The 26558-nt window shown below is 38.1% G+C and overlaps 1 protein-coding gene across 1 annotated transcript; it reads right to left on the bottom strand.

The window, feature by feature from the left end:
- Positions 1-7260: 7260 nt before the first annotated feature.
- Positions 7261-25563, bottom strand: EMB (embigin). The gene is made up of 9 exons (XM_079330745.1): positions 25302-25563; positions 20427-20507; positions 17406-17489; positions 15694-15856; positions 14482-14570; positions 10896-11025; positions 9691-9953; positions 8990-9023; positions 7261-7320 (listed from the first exon to the last, which is right to left on the bottom strand). The coding sequence occupies exons 1-9, from the start codon at positions 25390-25392 to the stop codon at positions 7287-7289; spliced, it is 969 nt and encodes a 322-aa protein (XP_079186871.1). The 5' UTR covers positions 25393-25563; the 3' UTR covers positions 7261-7286.
- Between the last annotated feature and the right edge of the window lie 995 nt (positions 25564-26558).

The raw sequence follows: 26558 nt of genomic DNA, 5'->3' as shown, positions 1-26558 counted from the left end.
GCTATTATTCTCCATTTTCTACATAGTGCCTTTTAAATAGATATTTTTAAAAGACAGTATAGAAGTACTTGGTACTACAAACACACAGATTCACTTTTACTCTATTGCAATAACTTGTCCACCAAGTGGTCTTGGCTGCACATTGTACATCAGCTTAGCATGTGACGATTTATTGGTAGCAGTTAGGTTTAGTCTTTCCTATTTTTGTAGACTCATCCTTCTACACAGCAAACTCCAAGTGGCAGAAATACAGGTAATGGTACTCTGTCCACTTCCAAAGGTTTGCCTCCTGGAAACCATCCTCTGCTATAGGGGGGAACAAGCTCACAAAAAATCAAAACAGCTGCCAAAAGAGGGACCAAATATACACTTGCTGCTGTGAAGTTTATTTGATTTATCTTGTTTGAGCTCTTTTGGCAAAAACAGCAATGAGCAAGGATATGTTATGTAACACATGTGCTAATAAAATGTCCTATTATGCATTTATGATCATATGAAGAGGGTAACCTAATGAAATGCCCTTAATCTTCCTTCAACCAATAACTAGGAGAGGAAAAAAACATGTTTACCTCAATTTCCAAGGCAAGTGCAGAGATTTATCTTCATGGGAAAACAAACACCATGCAAATGCGTTTTGATATCTTGTGCTTTATTAAAAAAAATTAGGATTGATACAGGATGATACTTAGCCTGCCTAATTCATATTCTATTTAGGCTACTATCTTCTGTTGGAAGACATCCTTTAGCACCACCTCGCATTACAGTGAAACACTAGATGCAACTTCCAAAACTTTATGTCCAAGTTACAAAGTATGAACCTAGGCTAGATGCAGTGTGTGCATTTTAAAAGGAATTACTCGGATTTTACTTTGAGAATTTGCACCTAGGAGGTTACAGACCTAAGTAAAGATAGTTGGGTAATCAAGCAAATGAGCAGTCTGGATCTAAAGATCTGAGGCTATGGAGAAATGAAAAAAAAATTTAAAAAAAAGGACTTTGTTTCTCTAAGACACTAAGAATAAGATCACAATCACTTTATGGTTAAATTTATTGAAGTTATTTCTAAAGCATACATATCAATTCACACTGTTCCTAACTACTATCCTCATTATCAAATATATATCAAACAAACAGAGGGCATTTGAATTTTCTTAAGCAATACAATGGAACAGTTGAATGAGCACAGAATATAAAATCAGAATGTAAAATCAGGCAAGCGTGAAAAAAGCATTAGGCTCAGTAATCTTTCACTAGAAAAACAGATTTTGCTGTCAAGTTTAGAGGAAAACTTTTAACAAACATATTATAAAAGACAAAAACAAAATTAACTACAATAAACAAATTTCTTCCTTCAAGGCACTGTTAACTTTTAATGTCAATCTAAAAAAAATTCAGCAAGTCAGTTTATAGAAATATTATCATAAGCAATAAAAACCCTCCAAAATCTTTGGTTAAATATGAAAATGAATGCAAAAACAAAACAAATGAAGTCTCTGTAAGGAGGTAATTTTGGATATGACAGAACAAACATTATACAACTACAAAAATGAATTAAATTGCCAACAGTAAATTTTGACAAATCAAGACCTTCAGTTAGAAGCTGTAAAGTTTGGAACTTGGTTTGTTCACAAAGAACTACAATTCTAGTATAATGAAGTAACAAGACTACACAACTGTTAAACTAGCAGAGAAGTATTTTCTAAGCACATAACTTACAGTTCTTTTATGAGATCTCATTTAACTTTGTGCTTTCATCTGTCCAAGTGTTTAGCAATGGCAGACTGTTTTCAGCTGCTGTACACAACTTCCTACACCATCTGAGTGGTACAACTGAAAATATGTTTTCTCCTTCAGATTTGCATTCAGTCCTTCCTGCATGTGTCTAATTGCAAGTCACTTCAGCTTTTGCTGGCTGTCCCTCAGGAACCCTACAGAACACCAACACATAGCTTCTTCCCACGACCCTACAACATTCTCAAGTGGTTGCTTCCTCACTCTCTGCACCATCCTGGTTCTGCAGATCTTCCAGCTAGAACTGAATCAATCTGAACTGTGGTCAGACAACACATGCTGGGTAGCTCAACACTTAGGATACAACTCATCTCAAAAACCTGCCCTGCCCTTAAGATACCAGTCAGCTTCTTTTCAATTTTCATTGCTCAGCAGTCACTGTTTGAAGGTTCTGAGGTGCCACTTAAAGGCAGATTATAAACTTTCTCCTGCTGAAAAAGAGTTAGAGGCACATGGATGCTGATTCTAGAGCAACCTCAATACTGATGAGTATTACTTCTCTTCCCCAAGATTATGTGTGTCAAAGGACCTAGAGCTAATCAATTTTGTTGAACTGAGGGCAATGCTTAGGTCTCCACACTAAAGAAATACTAATGCAGGTTTATTTGAACCCCCGGTTTGGAAGCTCTTTTAATGTTTGCGCATCTTCACTAGGAATTTGGTCTCACAGCTGCTTGTGTCTACTTTGGACCTAAGGGCAACAAGAATTTGGAGTGAAGCCCTTGAAGCATTAGGAAACAGCCCTTCAGGATTCTTTTGCAGATTTCAACCTTTTCCTCTAACAAACTGACAAGGTTATTGCTGGTCTAAAATCCAGTAAAATATCCCCTCTTGCAAAAAAAGGTTTTAATCTTGGAAGGTAAGATTTGCCAAACAGTTTTAGTTGTTAAAATTTTGTCTATCCACATAAGTTAGTTATTACAGACTGTTTTATTCTTAAAACTAACTTTGTGGATCTCACCTTTCACTCCAACTGCTGTTTGAAGGACATTTCAAAATTGTTTTGGATCTTATTTGGTATCCCCTGGCTTGAGCGATGTAAAAATAAATAAATCACTGCCTAGAGTCTTGCCATAAAGCAACTGTATTGGCAATGTTTTGAACATACTTGGACCAAGAAAAGAAGAGTTTATGCCTTTGAATTTGACCATTAACTTTGCCAATCACTTAATATTTACCATTCAATGTTATTTGTCATTCCCCTCCACAGGGCAGCCCAAAAAGGTTTAAACCTAGGAAAACATGCAAATAATAAAACCCTTTACAATGATGAAAACTACTCACCAAACCAAAATTAAACACCAAACCCCTCAGACAAAGCAAGCAAAACATGCTAGAAGTAGGTCAAGGCAAAGCTATAGTTTCAGCAGCCATATTAGCCAAGATAATATAGTCCTGATATACCTATAAAATGTTCTTAAACCCATTCTTAATCCTAGTTTAATCTGCTAATGCCAAAAACCTATTTTTATGACATGCCTACCTTAGCCAAGACTTTATAGCCCAACTGCAAGATCAGGTAAGAATGCTAAGTGAAGGCAGAAAGACTGTAACCACTTCTGATTAAGTGTTGGACTTTTTTCAAAACAGTATCTCACCCCATTCATCTCCATTGCAAAACATATTAATGCTGCTTTATTCAGAATATTATTCTTAGATCTCTAAGTAAGACTTAAGATCTAAGAGTAAGAATTAAGACCTTTTTGACTATTTAACTGCCTACAAGAAACTAATTACTACTCTAAAATTTGCCATATAATATACAGAAGTACATCTTAAAACTGCCCCCATTTACTTGTTAAAATAAAAATATCAATTAAATCAATGAGAAATTCATATAAAAAACTGTAGATGCATTCTGGCTTTAACAGTGCATAGAAACTCCAAGGCAAAATACAATAAACACAGTATCTAAGAAAGAGGAATCTTTATCAGCATTCACTCCTTACAATCACCCAATGTTTTTATATTTCTCACTGTGTCTTATTCGGACCTTAACTTGTAGTTCTTCAAACTGGAAAATGAATTATGAAAAAATAAAGCATACATCAGACTGGATTTTGTCTCCCATTTCCAACAAACAGCCAATTTAGGATAGGGTTTCTTATATTTTTCAAACCCATAGGAACAGGAAAATAGAAAAAGTAAAGGAAGATAATTAAACCTGTATGTTTTTTCTACATTCCTTTATGTTCAAAGAAAAATGAACAGTACAAAAAGTTCTGTGTATTTTTTTTCTTCTTTCACTTTCTCATGGAGTCTGCAAATGCTGCGTTTTCCCTCTGCAAAATATTTTCCTAAGACTTTACTTCTGCCTCACAAAATTTAAGTTTTAGGTATTTCAAACAAAGGCAACTGATATAACCATTTTCTCATTAGCTGAACATTTTTCAACTGCTGAATGCATAATGTAACTAAATGATATTATGACAACTATTCTAAAGCAGTACTCTAAATCATTAACAGTAGTGTTAAAAATTTTGTTTAAGAGAAGAAGTGGTATCCATGCTGCTTTATCCTATTGTCCTGAAAATTTTAGCTACTCAAGATCCATTCTGTGTTTTGTAAGGAGTTTAAGAGACACCAGTTTGCTGAAAGAAGCAAAAGTACCAACTAGACAGTATGTATGATTAAAAAAGTATACAGGTGTATTCCTGAAAACTCAGAATTCTACAGAAATTATAATAACCAATCTGGTTTTGCAAGCCCAAAGAGTGCAGTAATTTTTGCAAGTGTAAGGAATTATTGCAGTTAGAGTCTGAGAAGGTACTATATCCCCAATATTTCTTTCATATACTCTGAAGTATCTGAGCCCACTAGGGACTACAATAGAGTAGAACTGAGAATGAAGCTATGAAAAATTACAATAAAAACATTTTATGATTCAGAGTACATCACAACTCTCAGTGTTTCATTTAAGTCCTAATAAAGATTCCCCTTTCACCATTAATTTGGTAAAAATGGTTGCATCACATATGCTTCATCAGCTACTAAAATGCATTTTCTTTGGTGGAAATACTTTTTTGATCTTACATGTGCAGTTTTATATTGCCCACTCTGTATTAACCTTTTGTTCAGTGACTACAACACTAGTTTGGGCTACAAAAATCCAACAGACTAATCATAAACCAGTAAGCTTAAAGTAAAAAAACAGCTGCTAGAAGCAAAATGTAACAGATAAATGTCTAAATAAAATATACCATATTATCTATATAAAATGAGCAGTTTCAGAACTATTTTTAAAGTGTCTTATTTCTCAAATGCAGAGGACTTTACTTCAAAACATAGTTAATGTTTAAAATTCATAGCTGCATACATCTTCTTTGTGCAATATCGTAGTTTTGCGATAATTTCCACTTCTGTTGGTTTAGATCCCCTGCCATAAAAAAGAATAAACACACTTCATTTCAATATGAATGCTGCTATTTTTGTTTAGTAGTTTCCCATATTTGTTTGAAAATAAACTTTATTCCAATCAATACATCAATTTTTTAAATGTTCCAATCTGCAAATCAAGTAATAGAATTGTTTAGGTTAGAAAAGACCTCCAAGAACATCAAGCCCAACTGTTAACTCAGAACACCACATTTTTGAGTAAACCATAACCCTGAGTGCTACATCCATACACCTTCTGAGCATGCCCAGGGGTTGATGATTCCACCATCTCCCTGGGCAACCTCTTCTGATGCCTGACCCATGAGTGAAGAAAGCTTTCCTAATATCCAATTTAAACCTCCCCGATAAAACTCAAGGCTATTTCCATCTGCCCCATCATTTGTTACTTGGAAGAACAGACTGATCCCCACCTTCCTACAATCTTTTTTCAGGGGGTTATAGAGAACTGGCATTTATCTTGTTAAGACATTAAAACTTTGACGCTGTATATGAAGACAAAGCAGGTTATTCTCAGAGAAGCATCCTTATTTATTGACTGAGTGCTATGTGTCAAAAGAGCTTTATGAGAATGGAACCTCAGATCCAACATAAGATAAATCCTTGTGTGCTTGTTTTGACTGGAATAAAGTTAATGCTCTTCACTTCACATGGTACAGTGGTAAATTTGGATTTGTGATGGAAACAGCACTGATAGCACAGGAATGTTTTAGGTATTGGCCATCAGTGCTTACACAGTCACAAGGCCTTGACCTCTCCCTGACTAGCAAGGAGGCTGGGGGAATACAAGGAGTTGGGAGGTGACACAGCCAGAGCACCTGGCCCAAGCTGAACACAGGGATTCTTCATCCCATAGGGCATCATACTCAGCATGTAAAGCTAGGGAAAGGAGAAATGGGGAGGAAACACACAGAGTCATAATTTAAAGCAGCTACTACACATGATGAAGTCCCTCTTTACTAGAGACAGCTGAACACCTGTCTGCCATAAGAAATAGTGAATGAAACCCTTCTTTTACTTCTGTGTTCAGCTTTTGCCTTCTTCTGTTAAGCTGTCTGTATCTCAGCCCCTGACCTCACCCATTTTTATTCCTCTGATTCTCTCACCAGAGAGAGCAGAATCAAGTGGCTGCATGGGACTGACTTGCCAGCTGGGATTAAATCTAAGAGGAACAGAGACCATATGATCTTAAAGTATTTAGTTCTGGATCATTTTCTGAGTGGCTTCTCTCTGTGTGAGCTCTACCTGATACGTTTCTTTCTGTTCTTCAAAACAAGGGGTATGGCAACAATCTTTACTTGACTAGACAGCTTGCGGTAAGGATGAACAGTAATGACATGAACACAAAGTAGTTCACATCTCTCATCTGCAGATAAGATACCAAGGTGCCAGATGCAGAAGAGAAACACATGTGTAGAACTGGTCCTCAAGTGACAGACCACCTTCTGACAAGCATTTCCAGATGGTGAAAGTAGAAACAGCCTATGATCAGACCGTAAAGTGGGCAAAGAATCAGGAAATTCATTATATAGCTTTCATGGGACTACACTCTGGTTCTTTATTCTACAAGTAGTTCTTTCAATCACCATCTCTTAAGCCCAGTCTTCTTTCTCAGAACTCCTCCAAATCTCTCCAGTAGTGTCATATTACCCGTTTGTTATTACAGAGGATCCTTCCTTCATAAACTCACTTGACACCCAAAATATAGCTGGAAAGAATGGGATTTTGAATACAGCAGCACCTCTTATGCATCTCTGCAACTACCCAGGTATTCATTGGAGTCTTTCATGATCAGGAGTTAAGCAGGTTAACCTGGGTCCCATTTTAAAGACTGCATGAGTTAACAGAACTAATAAATCACAATGACAAAGACAACACAATTGGATTAAAACAATTTGGACTTGATTTCTTGTTTGAATGTGTCTTACTTGGTCTAAACAATGATTTAATTCTAACATTACTCCCACATTAAAAAAAAATATCTGGACAGAAAAGTGGATTTATTTGTCCTAATATTAGGCAGTTCAAGAGAAAAGTAAACTCTGATCTCTTTCATCTCTTACTTACCCTTTAAGGAACCAGATCTACTTCTCTGCCTAGAACTACTTCTGTGTCTCAGTAGAGTCTCCTGATTTACTACAAAAAAAACCCAAACAAACAAACAAACAAACAAACAAAAAGAAAACAAAAAAACAAAAAAAAAAAAAAAAAAAAAAACCAACAAAAAAAAAAAAGGTAAATTCCCAAAGTGAACAGCTGAACAGTAAGGCAGCACAATCATTTCTAGTCTCCTTCTGGAATACCTGCAATTAGCTATTATGCTGCATATCACAATAAAGACTTAAATTAAAACTTCTCTTGCTAAAAAAAAAAGTTTGTGATTCACTAGGCTTCCACCTAACTACACTGCTGGATGTGACATTTAATTACAGCCTCATCAACCAAATACAGCTGTATTAGTCATCCTCTGACATAACAGACTAGACGTGTTCCTTTGGAGCCATTCACTGGTACACAGATTCATCTTCTAAACAGCCAATAGTTGAAATAACTTTTAGTTCTTGAATCAGGGAAGGGCATAGTTTTCCTATTTTCCTCATATGTGTTTACCTAAGAACTACACAATACAATTTAAGCAGCTGTATAAAACCACATCCCACAAGCACAAAAATGTTATTTTTAATGCTACTATGTTATTTTAATGTTATTCTGTGCTACCATCCTGGTATTTTCAGCATGTTTATGAGAAGCAGGCTGTGCAATAAAGACAATTTTTCAATTTTCAACCCAAGGCATATCCCTAAACATTCAGCAGTGTAATAGCATACTATATTCCGAAGACATACTCCCACTTTATTCTGTAATTGAATTAGAGCTTTGAGTCTGTTCAGCTAAGTGTAAAAGCACCAAAATGTATTTTCAGCACTAAAGAAAGGAATAAGAAAGTGAATACAATACAGGAAAACAAAGAAGGTCACTGCAACAAAAAAAATTCAGGGAGGGAAAGAGAGCTACTCAGAAGATAAAGGAGACAAACAGCAGGAGAGAAGGGGCCAAGCGGAAAAAAACCAGAGTAGACTGGATATCTAAAATGAGGACCTGTTAGCAAACTTTCCTCTTGTTTTAAGAGATAAACAGGCTGAGGAAACCAGGCTTCAGAGGACAGGCAGAGAGACAAGCATAGCATGGGAGCACAGACCCTCAAACAGCAGAGCAGCAACAGAGGTGCCTACAGCTGCCCCTTTGGTTAAAACAGCACAACCCAGGAAGTCCAAGCTACCAGCACAGTGTGAAATTTCCTGAGGGGTTGGAGTTATCCCCCAAAACAGCCAACACTGTCAGCTCCCAACACCCCAGCAACCACAGGCTTAGCTACAAGAGTTAAGGCTTTGACCACATGCAAAGGAGAGAAATGACTTAATACAGACAATTATACTTCAAATAAAAAAACCCCATCAGAGCCATTTTGGTTACACTTCCACCTAGAAGTTATTTCCATGCAGTTACAGTCTTCTACAACGAGCTTATAATGAGGACACATGGCACTCTCACAAAAAAAACCAAAACCAAAACAACCCCAAAACAAAAAGACACACAAGAAAATCCTAATTTCAAAATCAAGTGCCAGGTAGAAAATAGTGTTATGTTCACTCTGGAATTATGAAGTGCTGAGGAAAATAAACCATTCTTTCACACTGACCTTTGTTGTTGATCCCACTGATAAGGACAATAAAGTGTAATTTTATACAACACAAAAACACGTAAGAACAAATACTGAACTACAGTATAGAAATTTTTGACTTACAGTTGCTTAGTTTGGTCACACTCTTTTTTACTTCCTGCAGAACAAAAGAAGTATTGTAAGTAAGTATCTATTTAATAAACAACAGAAATTATGTTTAGTACATTTAGTAATTTTTTAATCAGAACAAAATGTTATTTTTTTCATTTTATTAGCTTTCTTATATTTTTTTTTTTTTCAAATTATCTTGTTTATCTAAGGGAATTACCTCCAAGTTGCTTATTTTGAAATAAGACTTTTGAAAAAGCTTATTTGGATAATGTTTAATTAGTCTGATTTTAATACAAATCATATTATATACATAGGCTTATACCTTTGTGTATTTTAAAATACAGATAACATAAATTTAGGTCTGTATTAGACATAGGCATTTTTCCTTTTTACTAAATCTCCCATCAAAACTACCAAGAATTGTTTCCATTCCTAAGCATTCCTCCAAAAATTATAGCCTCAAAATTCCTTTGTATAAAACCCAGGACCCTATCTGTTAGGGGTGAGTATTGCTTAGTGAAAGCTCTTTGCATTGCAGCATTTTAGATGAAAGAATTTTATCTGAAATACAGATGTGAAAATGTGACACATCTTCATATATGATGCTCTACGAGTCACACTTTTCTACCTTTGGCTGCAATTTCAACAGAAAGCTAGAAATTAAGTAAAAAAACCCAAAAACACCCCAACACAATATCCCCATCAAAACTTACCTTTTTCTTTCCTTTTTGAATATACCTCATACAGGACAATAGTAGTAAAAAGAATAGCAACTTCAGCCACAATTGCTATAAAGGTTTTGAGAGGTGCCCCAAAGGACAGAACTTTAAGTTCAAACTTAATTTGATTGCTCCCTAATTCAAAAATAGCTTCGCACCAATATACACCATTATCTTCCTTGGTGAGCTTGAGTATCTCCAGACGGTTTACATTGGGGGATGGTCTCTTAATCTGAAACTTGTCTGCACGTAAAACCCTATCAATGGGAACCTGAAAAAAATACATTGCAAGTTCTAATAATGTAATGATAAAGTGCTTAACCAAACAGTATAATCAACATTCAGTTCTGTATAGACATCTATGTACAATAAGTTAGGAACAAAAGGGGTTTGTGAAGCACAATTACCCCACCTTAAAGGGAAGGACTTATTTTAGCTGGACACCCTAGCTCCTTCTAGACTCACTGGAGGAAAACAGTTTCAGTGGGCAAATTGTCTGACCCTGTTTTAGTTTATTTTAGAGCAGATAAAAGGCAACTTTGGCTCTATTGACTCTCCAATGATAAAGGCATCCTTGGCTGCCAGATCTAATGCACAGATTTCACCACAGCACAAAACATGTATCATCAAGGGAGTGGAAGAGTAAAATACCCTTCACTGGGAAATACGCTGATACTTAACGTCAGTGCTAACCTCCAGCAGTATAAAGGAAACAGATTTATTTACTGGCTCTCAATGGATAGTGCTGCCTTCAGAAGAGGGCTAAAACAAAGTGTTTCAGGGAAGCTATGGTTTCTAGATAGGTCATAAGGCTAAGAAATATAATTTTACCTGGGGGAAGTAAAGGGTCATACAACATCTTACAGGTGAAAGCATGTCCCACTGTAAGACTACTTTTATATCCAGTAGCAAGATTTAAGTAGTATAACCAGTATAAGTACAGTAAAAACAATTCTCTCAAGACTCATCTGATTTAGGGTATGGCAGGGCCTCTTCAAGAAAGAAACATACAAACCAAACCAAAAACAACATCCCTGTTACAATGAATATTTGTAAATATTGAAGATTTTTTTTTTTCACTTCCATAAAGATATTTCTATTAAAGTTAACAGAAATGCAATTTGTGGAGCTTGCAGTAAAGTACAAAGTATCTGTACTTATTTTTGTCACAATGTTCTGCTTGGCCAACAGAGGGAGACCTTACCAGCTCAGTTCCATTGGCCAGATACCAGGTCCAAGCCTTGGGATTATACTCAGCTGTACAAACCATTACAGCTGTATCTCTTGCATAAGTGATTACAGGTTTTTCTTTTCCTTCAAGCTTTGGTACTAAGAACAAAGAGGAAAGAAAACCCCATCAAATGAGAGATACAGGTTTTCATTAGTATTACAAAGAATACATTTAGGTATTCATTTATAGTACCCCATTCATTTTTTCCTCTTAAAATCCTCATGATTCTATCATTCATGACATGATGTAATTAAGGAGTCATTTCGGGCTGCTATTTCAGATACTTAATCTGTGCAGAAGACTAGAGGAATCCCGTTTGCACTTGCTATGTGACCCTGAAAGCTGCCAATTAATACCAAACTTCAAGTGGGAAAAAAAACCCCACCAAAAAAAAAAAACCCAAAAGAACCTGAAACAAAACAAAAAAAACCAAAACCCAAAAAAAAAACCCACCAAAAAAATAAACCAGACTCTGATTTCTACCCTTGCCCATTTGCTCCTTTCCTTCTTGGCAGCTGCATCCTTCAGTTCAGTTCTAGTACACTAGAAACAAACAATTTTCATGCGATCTCATTCCAACTGCAGAAACTGCTAGAAGTCTTTTTCAGCCACAATGTGACTACGTAACGGTATCTGAGAGATACTGTTACCATACAGAGAACTTTTCTGTTACCAAAACTACAGATTGACAGATTAGTAGTTAAAAACATTTTCTGAGCTGAAACAATGACTTTTGGGTGCATGCCAATGAAAAGGACTGTTGGTCCAATCTTGCTGAGGACAGAATGCAGCCAACAAGATCAGTTTAACTTTAGAGCTATTTGTCTTAGCTAGCCATTGTAACTTGTGCCCCACAAGCTTCCAAAAGCATGTTCCCTGAAAGCTTACTGAATGTACTGAGACTGTCCCACAGACACTGTTAGGGCTCAGCAAATGTACTATGCTAAAGTATGTATTTCCCCTTCCCTGTCCTGTCCTTCTTTATTAGGATGTTTACCAATATGTTTTCCTCAGACCGTTGCATTTTAAATTTTACTTCAAGTTTCACTGCTCTACTTTTTAAGTACAGATCCAGTACATACTTAAGATTTCATGGATCATACTATACTAAACAGGCCAAGTACTTACTTTCAGCAATTATGATGAACAATTTGATATAAGCTAAGATTGTTCTTGTTCTCTCCCCTTCCTGACTGGTGAACACAAATTATTTCTCCCTAAAAACATCTTTTCCTATGGATTCAATTGAAATCAATTTGTTAATGAGAACAGCTTCCAGTTTCAGAATTTGCTGCATCATTCATCAAGACTGTTTACTAGAAAAGTTCTTTCACTCCAATGTGTGTTTTAACCACGAAACACTGTCCTTTTAAAGAATACTTGCAGAGAGTATCATCTCTGCTGTCATTAAAAGGGATGACCTCACTAATTGCAATCCCCCTTGCAATTTAGGGAAGAGGACACACAAGTAGATTGGGATAAAAAACCCTGTTCACTCAGCACAACAAGCTTATGTGGCAGAGAGAGATTTAGTCACACTGACTGGCAAAGCTCAGCTCTAGGCATACCAGCAATAGATGTGACCTTAGTGATGATTAAGGATATAAATATCCATTACAAGTTCTGGGATCTGGCTCTGTAACAGTTAATCCTTGAACACATGCAAGGCTTGTCACAGTATTTTTGCAAGTGGATCACACCAACTTGGTGACAAAATACTTCTGCTGCACAGACAAAGCCAACTTTTGAAGAAACAAGTAGACAGGTGTCAGCACTAGCATGTACATCAGTCAGATTTCCACACTGTCTTAAAAACCAGAGGTATTCCACAGTGCACATACCTCAACTGCTGCTTAAGGGTCCCTGAACAGAGGGCAGAGAAATTAACCTATTCTACCTTTTTAGAAGCTAGCAGCACTTCACAACATTTTAAACTACCCATTAACGTCCTCTGTGTTAATTAACTTGAGCTTCCTGCAAATACCTAACTGTTTTATGCAAACCTGAGTAAAAACATAACTCCTCAGAATCTGAGGGGTTATGCCAGACCAGGAACCAGAGGAAAGGAGAGGAGAGGTTAGCACATCTAATAATCCCAAACTGCCTTGTGGAAAAGCTATTGCAGTTAGCTACAGCAGTGATGACTTAAGCCACTGAGTTTATACCAACACATTACTCATCTTTCAGTTTGAAAATTGTTTTCCCTGCATTATTGACTGGAAGATTCAAGGACTTCTTTCCCATCTCCTTCACTCTTGCATTAATCTCAAAAAGCATCAAGCCAGTACTTTTTACAGCATCAGAAGTAGTAGCATTGAACCATCGTGCAGCAATTCTCTGATCTTCTTATAATAAATCAACCAGTCCTATGCACTGTTCTGGAAAAGATGACTTTCCTATTGAGTCATTGCTGCCCTTACTGTAATAGTTATTGTGTACTTAAAAAAATAAGGTCTCCTTGGATTTTCTTCTATCTACACTGACTTGGTCAGCTACTCAACAAAACCTTACCCACACGCTGACAAGAAAAATACATAATTATTTTTTAGAGATTAAAAGGCCTGAATAAACTACAACTTTGTCTTTATTCAGCACTGCAAGCTAGTCTCTTCTGCCTGAAGGTCTGAAAGCAGGTATCAATATTTGATATTTCAACCCACACAGTTTTCCTCAGTAGATAACCCACTGAACAAAGGCAGCTTACAGCTGAAGAATTAGGAGGACCAACTGCTTAATTTAGCTGAGGTCAGGGTAATTATTTGAATAGTTAGGGTTTCTCAGAGCCTGCGTTTAGGAAAAATCTCTCCCACATCAGCCCTCACATATGAAATGCTTGCCTTGCTCTCTGCAAAAATTGGATGATAGGAATAGAGAAACCAGTAATTCCATTAGAGTTATTCACCAGCTCAGCAGCTTCTATTATCATTTCCACACATCTTCATGTAACTGAATTTCACTTACTACTTCCACAATAACATTACTGTAGAAAACAAAACAGAAGCTAGGGCACTCATACTGTCCAATGAAGCACACTAGTTGTTCATTGGAGCACTATTCCTATATTATTACAGAATAAAAGAAGCACTAAAGCAATAATACAGTGTGTTTCAGAAATACAAATGAAATTTTACAAGTCCTGCTTCCATTTTATCAATCATTACTTCACTTTAACACCAAACCTCAGACTCAACTTGCAAATTATTGGCTCTGCTTTTTGAAGAAATTTATCTGAGACACCATCCTTTATTCTCATGCCCCAGAAAGTGAAATGAGCTGCAGAGATGGAGAAGGAAGGGGAAATCAGTAGTCAAGAGAGCAAAAAAACAGACTTATATGCTCTTTCGATTACTAGATTTTTTTAAAGGCTTTTAGTTTTTTGCTCAATATTCTTCAATCCACACTGCAGAAATTACTTTGATAATTATTCTCACTTAGCCTGACTGTATTAGGCATTACTTATTAAATTACATTGCAATTTCCATACTAGCCAGAAAGATTATTAATACAGCTTTGCAGTGGTCAGCTGAAACAGAAATTTAAATTGAATACATTACCTTGCAAATGAAACGTAGCGCTGATTTCTTTTTCAGCTTTCAGAATACAAGTGTAACTTCCCAGCTGACTGCTGTCTGAGACGGTCACTCTTAAAAAAAACATTTTTTTTATACTTTATTTTTGTACCACCACAAGTGACTGCTAATTAGTACTCTAGAGAATACAGTAAGGATTTGTAATGGAGCAAAGAACATACTATCACTGATACACTAAAATTCAGGTTTAGTACAATGCGGAAACAGTGCAACATTTTTAAGAAAGTGCAAGAGCAGAAGCACGCTTTGGACAACCACCACTTTCACCCTTCATGCTGACAGAAGGCCACCTTTACACAGCATTATCTACAGATTACTGAATTAGACATGGGTTCCCCATGTGAATGATGAAACATATCCTATGTAGGGTTTAGGAAGAGCAAACCATTTCAGTAATCTCTTGAACACAAAAAATAGCTTTAAAGAGTTTTCATCTAATGAAGTCCAGCATTTTCTCATCTATATTTTACTGTCACTTTGAAATAGATTTACATGTCTGTGTATATGGAATGTAAGGGAAGTGACAGTTATATTCTTATATTGTCTACAACAGAAATTTTATAAAATTATTACTGCTCTTAAAGCTATACAGAAATCAACTGGAGAGCAATCAGTTAGAACATAAATTGACCTAATTTTGAAGAACAGCAATAAACTCTATCAGTTGTAGAAAGGCTTATACAACACTTGGAGTTTCTGCAGAGGTCTGGAAGACTTAAGAAAAACCTTCAAAATATCTTCACTGTAAATCTCACTTCTACCTTTTGTTAGCTATGAAGAAAATTACCACTGACACCTTCCAGACTCTTGCAAAGCAACAATGAGGTGGAAAAGAGCATGTGGAAAATGAGAGAGTGGAAAGAGAAATTGCTAAAATATTTTAATCTCAGACTGTGCATTATTTCACTTATTGAGCAGAATTACTTAACTTCAAGGAACTCTTTCCTTATTCTATGTTCTTTTTTAAAAAAAACTTGGCTTTTTGTGCACTAGAGGAAAAACACAAGCTCCTCCTCTAGGCTTGAGGTATCTGTAACCCTACTCCTTTCTAGCAACTTCAGTATGTTATTTAGTATTTGTCCCTTTTCCAATATACACATTACTAGTTTTGGGCACTGCACATAACAGGGTAACACACTAGAATCTGCAAATCACAGTGTAAAGAATGATACTTACTGGATGGTCCAGCTTTTCTCAGTTTTACTGGTGTGACTGATTGTTTCACTTCCCTTTTTCCAAGTCACTTGAGGATTTTTCAAATGGGAATGGTCATCTAATTTGCATGTAAGGTCAACTTTAGTTGGACTGGGCAAAGAGATTTTTTTTTCCAGTGAAGTACCTATAAGAAGTTTAAAAACATGTAATGAAAAAAAAAATGCATTTCCTTATTTTGAGCAAAAATGCTTCAGAGGCTGCATTTACATATACAGGATTACAGGGAACACAGGTGCTCTTTATATGCTTCGTTGGAAAGAAGCCCCTGCAAAATCAGAGTTTCACAGTAATTTTCTTAAGTCATAACTGAGTTAAAATACATATCCCTTTACAAAACTAACACACTCTAATTTTGTAGGTAAACTCCCTAACAGGCTCTAATATAGAAGCATAGATACTCATTTCACTGAGAGCAAGAGAGACTTATTGGACAGACTTAAGCTTTTACATTATTTAATCCAAACAAAATAGTACAAGAAGTACACAGAAAATTATATTATTAACGTGAAGAAGAGTTAAGATGTAAGTATCTATAACTATCTGGATTTTAGCCAGTTACAGATTTTATGACACTGTGAGATCACATATATCCTATTGCTAGAGAAGCTATTGATAAAATCCACAACCTTAACATTGTTGGATCAGACCTTTCATGCTACAGTTACTCAAGCTGCATCAAATCCTCTTCAAATGCATTTAGGGCTGCCTTTGCCTTTCTGGCAAGTCACTACAAACACACTGGGAAAATATTCCAATAGAGTAGAAAAACCTGAGTTTTTTGCTTCTCATGAGCATAGGTTCATGAGCATAAAAAAAGCATAACCAAAAAGATATCAACAGTAAACATCTTCTCGGACCTGTACAGCCTTTTATAAGAAAGCAGTTTAGATATTGTTTAGCCATTAGCACTGACATTTTATTTCAGAACTGGCCCTTTCTTTCAGACCTTCTAGATAGAAGTGTGGTTAGTCATCTAAGTACTCCAAGAAAATTTATCCATGCCTCACTTCTATTTTAGATGTACACTGTAGTATTTGGTGGTTAAAAAATGTCTGGGGCATCTCTGAACTAAGAGTGCAGATACCAGAATCAAAAGCACACAGTACTTCTAGTACAACTAGAAGAAAATGCAGCATAAACGCTGCAAGATTATATCCCTAAAAATACAATGCCAGTACTTTGCAAATTTTCCAGAGACACTTTAGTTAGATCAGTTTTTCCAACTATCCAAAAAATTAATTCTAGAATATTATTTGGCAAATGGGAACTTCATATGTACTTTAAGAACAGGTTTATTTTTGCGTTCTCCATGCTTTAACTCCTGAAATGTTGCTAACACCTGCTGCTCAGCAAGTATCCTAGCTTACATGGTCTCTCAAAGTGGATTCACTCATGCAAATAAACTATAATTTCAATTGATCTGGAAGAAGTTTAATTTTTAGTTCTATTAAAAGCAGGAATCTAATTCCCCACTGCCAAATAGTTATTATTAGAACAGATAACTTAATAGCATAAATGTACTTACCTTTTACTGGGCTCATCACATACTCACTGTGAACATCTTCACTTTATCAAGAACTTGCCATTCTAGATGCTTCTACAACTCATATGGAAGTTTGCTTGCTCTCACATTCAATATGAAATATTTGGAAGACAAAAAAAGTAACACTCACCAATTAGGACTATCTCATGTTCTGGGACACTATGCAAGTTTTCCTTGCCTCCTGGCTTGAGTTCTTGTATAGAAGCATTTGGACCTATGAAGGTTTGGGCAGAAAAGTTAAGTCATCCTATGTCAGTAATCACAAAGTTGTATCAATATGATTTGGCAATTATTAATTATAACCATCTTAAAAGGAGAAAAAGGACCTTGCCAAATGCTAACTACTGTAGAGATCCTTTTATAGACCTGTGCCAGCAGCCACAATCTTAGAGCAGCAATGTTGTGGGGTTGTTGTTATAGCAACTCTTAGACAATGGTTTCTAGCTTTATCCATGTTGCAGTTGTGAATGTCATGTCTGAAAATGTCACAGCTATTTTACAGCCTGACTCAAAAAAGTCACCTATAGCTCACATACAGGACTACATCAATGTTAAAATGCACCTTGAAAAACAACTAAGCTTTAGAAAAAAATTTTTAAAAAACCAAACCAACCAACCCAAAAAACCCACCCAACAAAAAACCCCAGGATAACAGAATGCTGCCATTCCCAAAGTTACTATAATGTAACAATACAGCCAGGAAGTCAGAGGCAGATGATCTAATCTAAACGCTGCTTTAATGAATGCAGAGGCAAGAACATCTTGTGGTCCACTCCAAAATGGTCAGAGACCCTCACTGCTCCTCAAAATTTCTGATATACAGCAGGCAAGGCACTTCTACAAAAACAGGATACCAATATTAACCATCATACACCTGACCTAAAAATATTCTCCTTTATTTACAAGGTGCATGGCCACCAATATTCCTCTTTGTTGGGGATGCGGATCACATACCCTTCAGAGAGTGCAAGATCTTTTATAAAGCTCTACAAAGCTTGATACAGCAACTCTAAGCACAGTCTGTTCCTATCACTTGTTCCCATGCATTTCAAGAACAGAGAAAGCAAGCAAATTAATAAATTGCAGCTCTAACAGATGTCGCCGAGCTCTAACAATCTTCTTTCAATTAAGGTGATGAAAAGAAAGAAATAGATTTCACCACCACCCCAAAACAGACACTAAGTGTTCTACACCACACATGCTTTTACATGCTTGGAAAGTAATTCTATTGTCAAATATTATATAATGCATTGCATGAACAGTAATTAGAGACTGATTCTGCCTAGTCACACAGCATTGTAAGAAAAAATTATTCTGGATTTTGTAGAAGGAAAGGGTCTTCATGACATCCTCCTGTTCATGCATTATAAAGATTCCCAAACACAATTGATAATATAGAGGAATTGGGCTACAGCTTTAGCCTTTCGCCTGAGAGCTGCATTGGGTGTCCAAACTGATCACTGTGCAGTGGAAACAGCACTTCTGAAAGCCTACATCACATTGGAATTACTCCTTCTCTTCCCCTGCATAAAATACTGAACTCTCAGGCAAAGACACATGCCTGAGAGTTAAGAGGATGTGGCTGTGCTCAAGGAGGTCCCTGCTACTGGTTTGCATCTCAAGGCATAAGCAGAGGTACACTTGCCTTTTCAAGCTGTTGGCCAATTTCAGAAAACATCGTGTTAAGCTCACAGCACAAGGAACTCTGTGCCACAGGCAATGAACCTTCTGCCTGGCTCACTCCACCAGTATTTTCATACTTTCCCTCAAGCTTCAATTAGTTTAAGTAAAAATAAACCTGTATATTAAAGTGGCTGCTATGGAAGCACAGAACCTCAGGCTATTTCATTTGGTGCTGGTGACAATAAATTGTTGTTGATCTCAACTGACAGTACAAAATGGCTTTTTAAGAAGAGAAATCAAAGCTGTCTTTAGCAGTAGGCAATAGTCCTGTTGGCTTTAGACAGGAACACAAGCATTGATCTTTGCCCTATAGAGAAGGAAACTAGTCCAAGTATTTACCTGGGAAAAAATATCAAGGCTGAAAAATTCTGGCAGATCTTAGCCTACCTGTGTGGGCAAACACTCAGCGAGCGTGTCAGAATTGTCATGGGCCATCTGAGTTTATATCAGTCCAGTACATGCATCATCTGCTTTTTTTACCAAGATCCCCCACAACACATTCAGAAGTCACCAGTGCTAGTTCATATGGTAGATCCAGCCACAAAAAACTAGACAGCCTTGAATATGTCTTGCAACAAACAGGATTTTCATACTGACTTTTTTCCTCAATTCACATATCAAATGAAAATATTCAGATGATGTCATTTTATATGAAACTCCTTCCACATTCCATATATGTTTGTGTGTGTTTGTGTACGTAGACAGTTATTGAATCTATTAGCTCTTGCATTCCTGGTTCTCACACTGTGCTAACACTAGATAAATACCATTATCTCAAAAAAATGCCCAACTTGTAGGTGAAGTAACTTCCTAGAACTTGATTGAGTTCACAGAGAAATATAACTCAGCTCATGTTTGACTTGCACTAACCAACATGAGCTTTGGGACAATGCTGAAATTCTGATCCTTTGATCCTTATGGAGAAAGGAGAAGTAGAGTCAACAACCATTGGTTTCTTGTCTTGCCTGGAATTTTTTGTCAGCTCCCTGTTAAAAATACATTTAAGGTATAAGGAACAACAGGCAGTTTTGACACAGCCATAATTAAGAATGATTAAGCTACCAGGCACAGTGATGCAAGTATGGTTTTTATACATTTCACTAACACACAGGCATATGGAACTTTCATATTAAAAAATTATCATGCCTAAAGGCTAGAATACCACTTCCCTCCAGTGGTACTAGTTTGGCTGCTGCCTGACCTCCAGGTTCATTGCCCACTTTTTAAGACAAATACCTAAGGACAACAGGTCATGAAACTGGCAGTTGTGTAGCTTTCCCCAGCTCTGGAGATACGACACTCAAGCTCTTGCAGTGGCTTTAAAACACCTATATCTACTTCTGTTTATTCCAAAAAGTCACAATTATATTTCAAGAGACTTGTATGCAAAAATGTAAATGCTCTATGACAAACAAATATAAATACGAAAAAGGACTATAGTTTTAAGGTACTGAAATAAAACAATTACCAGATGATTCATGTCCAACTTGTGTCTTTGTCACAAAATTCACCTGAGCCTGACTGGAATCTTGTGTTGTCATAGCTGCATCTGAATAAAACAAAACAAAACAAACCCAAAACACCAGAAAAAGAAACTGAGTTAGAAAAATCTATGAAACCTATGAAAATAATTCCAGCAGAACATCCACACCTCAGCCATTTTGCTCCCCAAGTTCTGAACATACACATTAAAAATTACACAACAATTGTTTTTCTTTCATTGTAGGCAAGAAAAAAGAATGGCGGCAATATTTATTTCATCACCAATTTCTGTACAGAGTTCTTTTCTTACAGTTAGCTTATAGCCAGGCAAAGCCATTCCTCAGAACGTTCCAGCAACTTTTAATGCTGTAATCACATCCTCTTTTATTCATGCATTTAAAAACATCACATGTCACTGACACTGGCCAATTAATTTTAACACAGATAAGATTTTTCCAATAGAGTAAGGGCTTCATCACAACCTTACAAATCTAGTGTGATGAACATACCTCCTTTGCTTCCACTAGCACCTTGGTAAGCAAAAGAAAAGACATCTGCATCCAACATTAATGTCAACATGTGATACAAACAATTATTTTCAAATTTCTTCAGTACCACTGCAAATCTGACCCTCCTCCTATGATACAGTTTTTACAGGAACCAATTAAGACTCTAGTTTGTTTTATGTTCTTGAGCAGAAAAAGTACAGCAATAGAAGACACAAAGGACTTGGTTAGTAGTTGTGGCACTCTTTTAAGAATTCAAGACATCTACGTGTTTTAGAGGAATGGAAATGTCTCCTCATTCCTTTATTTCTACATTTGGGTGGCAGAACTAACATTTATTTTGTTGTAACTATCTTCACGGACAAAGAAAGTTATTCCAGGACTTATTCCAATGCTACAGCACTCAGAGAAAGTGATTCAGCCATATAATGAAAAGAGGACATGCATTTTGCCTTTGTAATTAATGTGTAGGGAGGGGGGTGGAATTGGGATCATTAACTGTTCTGGATACCCAAGACCACAACAAGGATGTACAGATCACAAAAATCACAGAATATTGTGAACTGAAAGAGACCCACAAGGAACCAGTCCAACTTTAAAGTGAACAGTGAAAAGCCACATCATATTTTGTGCATTCAGACTTGAGAACCACATGCCTTCTGCAGAAGCTGAAGTCAGCACTCTTCTATTTCCTACAAATGAACATTACTAACACTCTTACCCCATTTCAGCACTAACAGACATAGACAACCTATAGATTCTGCACTGCTACCTTCAGCATACAGTTATTACTCCACCACCGCCATGCCTGGCTTACACCATCTGCTGCATCTCAATTTGCCCATCATCCAGTTTGGATCAAGAGTAAAATACAGCAGTCAGAAGATATGACCAAAAGAATTAAGCATTAGTGGTTCTTAACAGCAGCCCACTTTTTTATCAGTCCATCAGTTCCATGGGCAGCTGCTCCCTCCTAGCCCTTCAGCTAAGAAAAGGCCTTAAAAAAATCTGCCCTGAGGATATTCTAGCTTATGAGCCAGACAGTAGGAAGACTGAGTCTTATTCTTTGTCTGACAGAGGTACTGAGTAGAGAGAGCTGTTATTTTTCTGATATTCATAGTACCACTGAAGAAATATCCATGAATTTTTATATCTGCAGCATCTTGAGGCATTCTAAGTATGTCATGGATCACCTGCATATTAATTAAAATCCCCAAAGATGATAAATTTAGAAGGTGCCAGTGCCAAGCTGTACAGCAGCTCTGTTATCTCTCTGCAATGAAGGCCACAATGTGGTTTGCATACTAACAGGGCTCTCATCTTGGCTTTCTTCCTCCATTTTCATGTATCAAGTAAGAAGTCAAGTAGTGCTATTTTTTTGTCACCCCTGCTTCTAAATATTTCACCTTATCTGTCCACATGTCAAACTACATGGAACAGAGGCAATATTGCACCACTCTCTTCCTCTCACATATACTTGCTGAATAGCACTGCAGATCAAGATGGGCCAGCACTGCCTCAATAGTGTCATCCAGACAGGGAATGTTGTAAGCAAGTCATACAGAGTAACTTCTCAAACTACTGAGTCACAGCTCATGCCTATAATTGCTTTGTGTTATATATAATCAAGAGTGTGGTAGCTTGTAGAGTTCATTTCCTTGATTTCCATGCAGGAAGAAATAGGCAAGAGTATGATATCATTAATTTAGTTTTCTACATTACCTCTGGTTCATGTAGCAGTCACAATTTTGGGGAAAAAAGTACAGATATACCATGCTTACTATCACCAGAGAAACTTCAGACTTAAAAATCTTCTAAAAATCTCCTCTCTTTCAGCCAGGAAAAAAACCTGCTGAGTTAAGAAAAGACTGAAATACAATTTGGTTTAATTTAATGTCTTTGTTTTATTGTGCAATTTAATATCAATCATGTACTTTCTAAGCTCACATGGACTCAGTAGCATCCAAAACCAGCCACCAGAACCTCCTAATGCTGCACTGACATCAGAGAATCAACATTAAGGCCTTCCAAATACCCTGATAAAAGCCATTTCCTCAGGTCAAACTGAGGAAAAAAACCCAACTTGGAAGTCAAGTCTGTAAGGAATGAGGTGTGTTCTACACTTACAGCTCCTTGAATTCTTCAGGACCAGCAGGTGAAAGATGAGATATAGTGGGATTGCTTTTCCTAAATCAATCTGGCAGCACTTGCTGCAACTAAATTAGACATCCACAAAGGTAACCAAATAAAGCAGTAAGCTCTGAACAACAGTGTTCTGACACTTAGAAATTACCCTTAACTCAATGTAAAACAAAAACAACAGTTGAGATTTTTCCAAAACCATTAACTGAACAATTACATGACTAAAATAATAATAACTGAATAAATACATTCAATATATTATACCAAAATAAAAAATATAATGTCTTTTTGAGGATCTGCCTGACCAGCTGCAGACTATGCAATCCAACTGCCTGCAACTCAATCCTTGTGTAGCAAGTGCTCCCTCTGCTTACTTTTACTGCAACTATTGGGTTGAAGAACCCTCAAAAGCCCAAAACAAAGTTTTTAAGATCTTCTCCCTTCACTTGAAATAAACTTCCTTTGCTACAGCTGTGTAGATAGTCCCTGTGCTCAACTAGCTTTATACATATTTAGTTAATAACCAATGAAAAAGTAAACTACCATTTTTTAATTTAAATCATCACAGAAGACACAGTATAATGCCTCCCTATCAAGTTCATAGAACTATAAAAACATTTAATAGAAATCTGGACAACAACAGTTTCACCCAATACAGATGAAAAGTACTAAAGCTAGTGGCTTATTTCTGATGTCTCCTATAAACCAGGCTATACCCACCTCTTTAGGAAGATGGTAGATTTGTGCAATTTTTGAAAATACAAAGGAAGTTTTTCTGTTCGATTCACTTGTTTGGTTTATTTTATTCCTGTGAGAGGCTATCATTTCACCAACAGTGTCACATAAACTTAAAATTGTTTCAGCCACTATCAGGTATGTTTTTTAGCATTAACAGCTATCAAAAATAAATATCTTATGGCAATTAGCTCTTTCTGACTCACACATTCCTACAAGTATCACACCACTTGCACTCAAAAAACTTCTCAATGAAGTAAACAGTTAGCAAGGACTTCCAAGTTCTGTGTCTATATAAATACACACGTATTTTAAAGAAGACTTAGTAACTACAAATAGATTTGTCTCTGTGCACATACTTAAATACACATTTCAAACAAGACTGGAGAATTGCAAAGCATGTTTCCTTTCGCATTATGTGAAACTACTAGAAATTTTACAGAAGTTACCATCACCTAAGGAACAGTACTGGTCCTCTCGGTACTAGGAGTGCAACAGAGGCAGAAGAGAACATAACTTCTTGCATTTCACACATGGAAAATGCAGCAAAACCACAGTGAATTCAAGTCACAGCACCGATGTTCACATAAAAGTATGTGTATGCACACATACACAGGGCAGAACTCTTGGCCTTGGCAAGACTTACTCCAAGAATCTCACCCTACATGACTAACACCAGCAACCTGGTAATTCCTACTACAATCATTCTCTACTACTCTGCAATGCCTCAAAAAGACGAAAATACTGCCAGAAACCCACTAGTTTTAGAAATAAGATTGTATTTCCTAAGAAGCAGCTGGCCTGCTCCTGAGCTGCTGAAAGCCTCTAGAGGAGGAATGGGGCCCAGAAGGCTCAAGTCCCTCCTTCATGGATTTTTTAAATGTTGCGTTTAAAAACGCAATACAAAATCCCAAGAAGCACCCCTCCCCATAACCCATAAGGCACACTGATATCTTAGTAGCGTAATCTATCGATCTGTGGGGAGTTTTTAGTTGTTTTGTGGGTTTTTTCCAGCATTTAAACTCTTTACTCAGTAAGGGCAGGACAGAAACAAGGCAGAACACCACACCTTCCCAATCCCGCACCTGCGAGCTAATAAACCCTTCCGTAAGCGAGGGAGAGGGTGCTGAGGCTACGGGACAGCCGATCGGCGACGCGGCTCCGGCCACCTGCCGCCGCCGCCACCTCGGGGCCGGGGCACGGCGAGAGCGGATCCCGCCGTCCCACGAGAACCCGACCGCTGAGGGAGACGGGGGCCCGGGGAGGGTCGGAGCCGCCGAGGAAACGAAATGTCTCAGCCGCTCACACCGGCAAGGCCGAAAGGCAGCCGCCGTGCCGGGGCAGCGCTACGTCCCCCCGAGAGCCGGGGAGATGCTGCGGAGCAAGGAGGACCTTTGCTCCCAGGCGCTGCTCCGGCCCACCTCGCTCCGGCCCGCCCGACACGGAGGGGGCCCGGCCCGGGGAGAGTTTAGAGTTACCTGCAAGGGTCCCACCCGAGAGGCTGGTGCAGAGCAACAGCAGCAGCAGCAGCAGGTGCCCCAGGCACCAGCCGGAGAAGGCGGCTGGCATGGTGCCCCCGCCGCGCTCCCCTGGCTCGACCCGGATCGCACCTGAGGAAGCCTCAAGCGGGCCGGAGCAGCTTTGCGGGAGAGCCGGCTACTCCAGCAACCACGGGGCCAAATGCAAAGCAAAGCTGCCCCAAATTCACTGGGAGGAAAACTCAGGAGGCCAGAAAAAAAAAAAAAATCCTCAACACCGCGGCGGAGGCGCGAGGCCAGGGCCGGTCCCCTGTGGCGGAGGATGTGCTCGCGGCCGGCCCGCCGCGCTTTAAGCGGCGCAGGGAGGGCGGGCGCGGCCGGCGGCGAGTTGCAGCGCGGCCCGGGCGCCTGAGCCGCCGGGAGCGCCCGGGGCCGCGCGGGCTGCGGGCAGGTGGGGCACGGGGCCGGGGCTGTTTGTGGCCCAGAGGGACAGTGGCTGCAGGACCACCTGAGCACGGGCAATCCCCGTCGGCGAACGGCTTGGGCAGGCTAGCCCGGAGAGCTCTGCCGCAGGCAGAACCTGTTCTCTGTCCTTGCCTCTGGCTGCTGATCTTCCGCGGAGCCCAGCTTCCAGGGTCACTGCCTCCGGACAGCTGGGTTGAACTGTATGGCAGCTTTTGCATCCCTTTCTCTAAATCTCCCAGCTTGTACAGCAGTGCCCAGGGAGTTCCATTTCTAGCAAAAGCTCCTCAGGTTTTTGATTATGGCTAAGTGAAATTGTTTAGTCTTTTTTTTCTGTATTAGTGTGTGCTTGCCTACTGAGCCCACTCATATGTGTGTATATATTTATATATGTGCATTATATGCATTTCTATCTGTTGCTTGGTAAATAACTGAATTCTGATAGTGCAAATGGTCTATGACAAGGTGGCATTCTCTGAAATAATAATTTTGTGATGCGGTAATTCCTGCTTCTTCCTTCTCATCTGCTTCAGCTAATGCAGAAGTTGAGTTGTGTATGAGGTTTGTACCAATGATGCAAAAAGGTCACTGCAAAAACCACATTATCTTAGCTTTCCATGGTGACAGAACTGTAGGATTTTACGCAGAGTAAATACCCCGTGCATTGATTTTCCAGCACTAGGCACGTTCATGCTTCCAGCTATATTTTACAGTATGTGTACAGTGACCTTCACAATAACATTTTCATTCATAAAAACTTCCAGTAAATTCAACTGATGGCAAAAGACTGGTAAC

Source organism: Erithacus rubecula (genome assembly GCF_903797595.1).
Source record: "Erithacus rubecula genome assembly, chromosome: Z".
NCBI lineage: Eukaryota > Metazoa > Chordata > Aves > Passeriformes > Muscicapidae > Erithacus > Erithacus rubecula.
The sequence above is the reverse complement of the archived record's forward strand: the minus strand, read 5'-3'. Positions and strand labels throughout refer to the sequence as shown.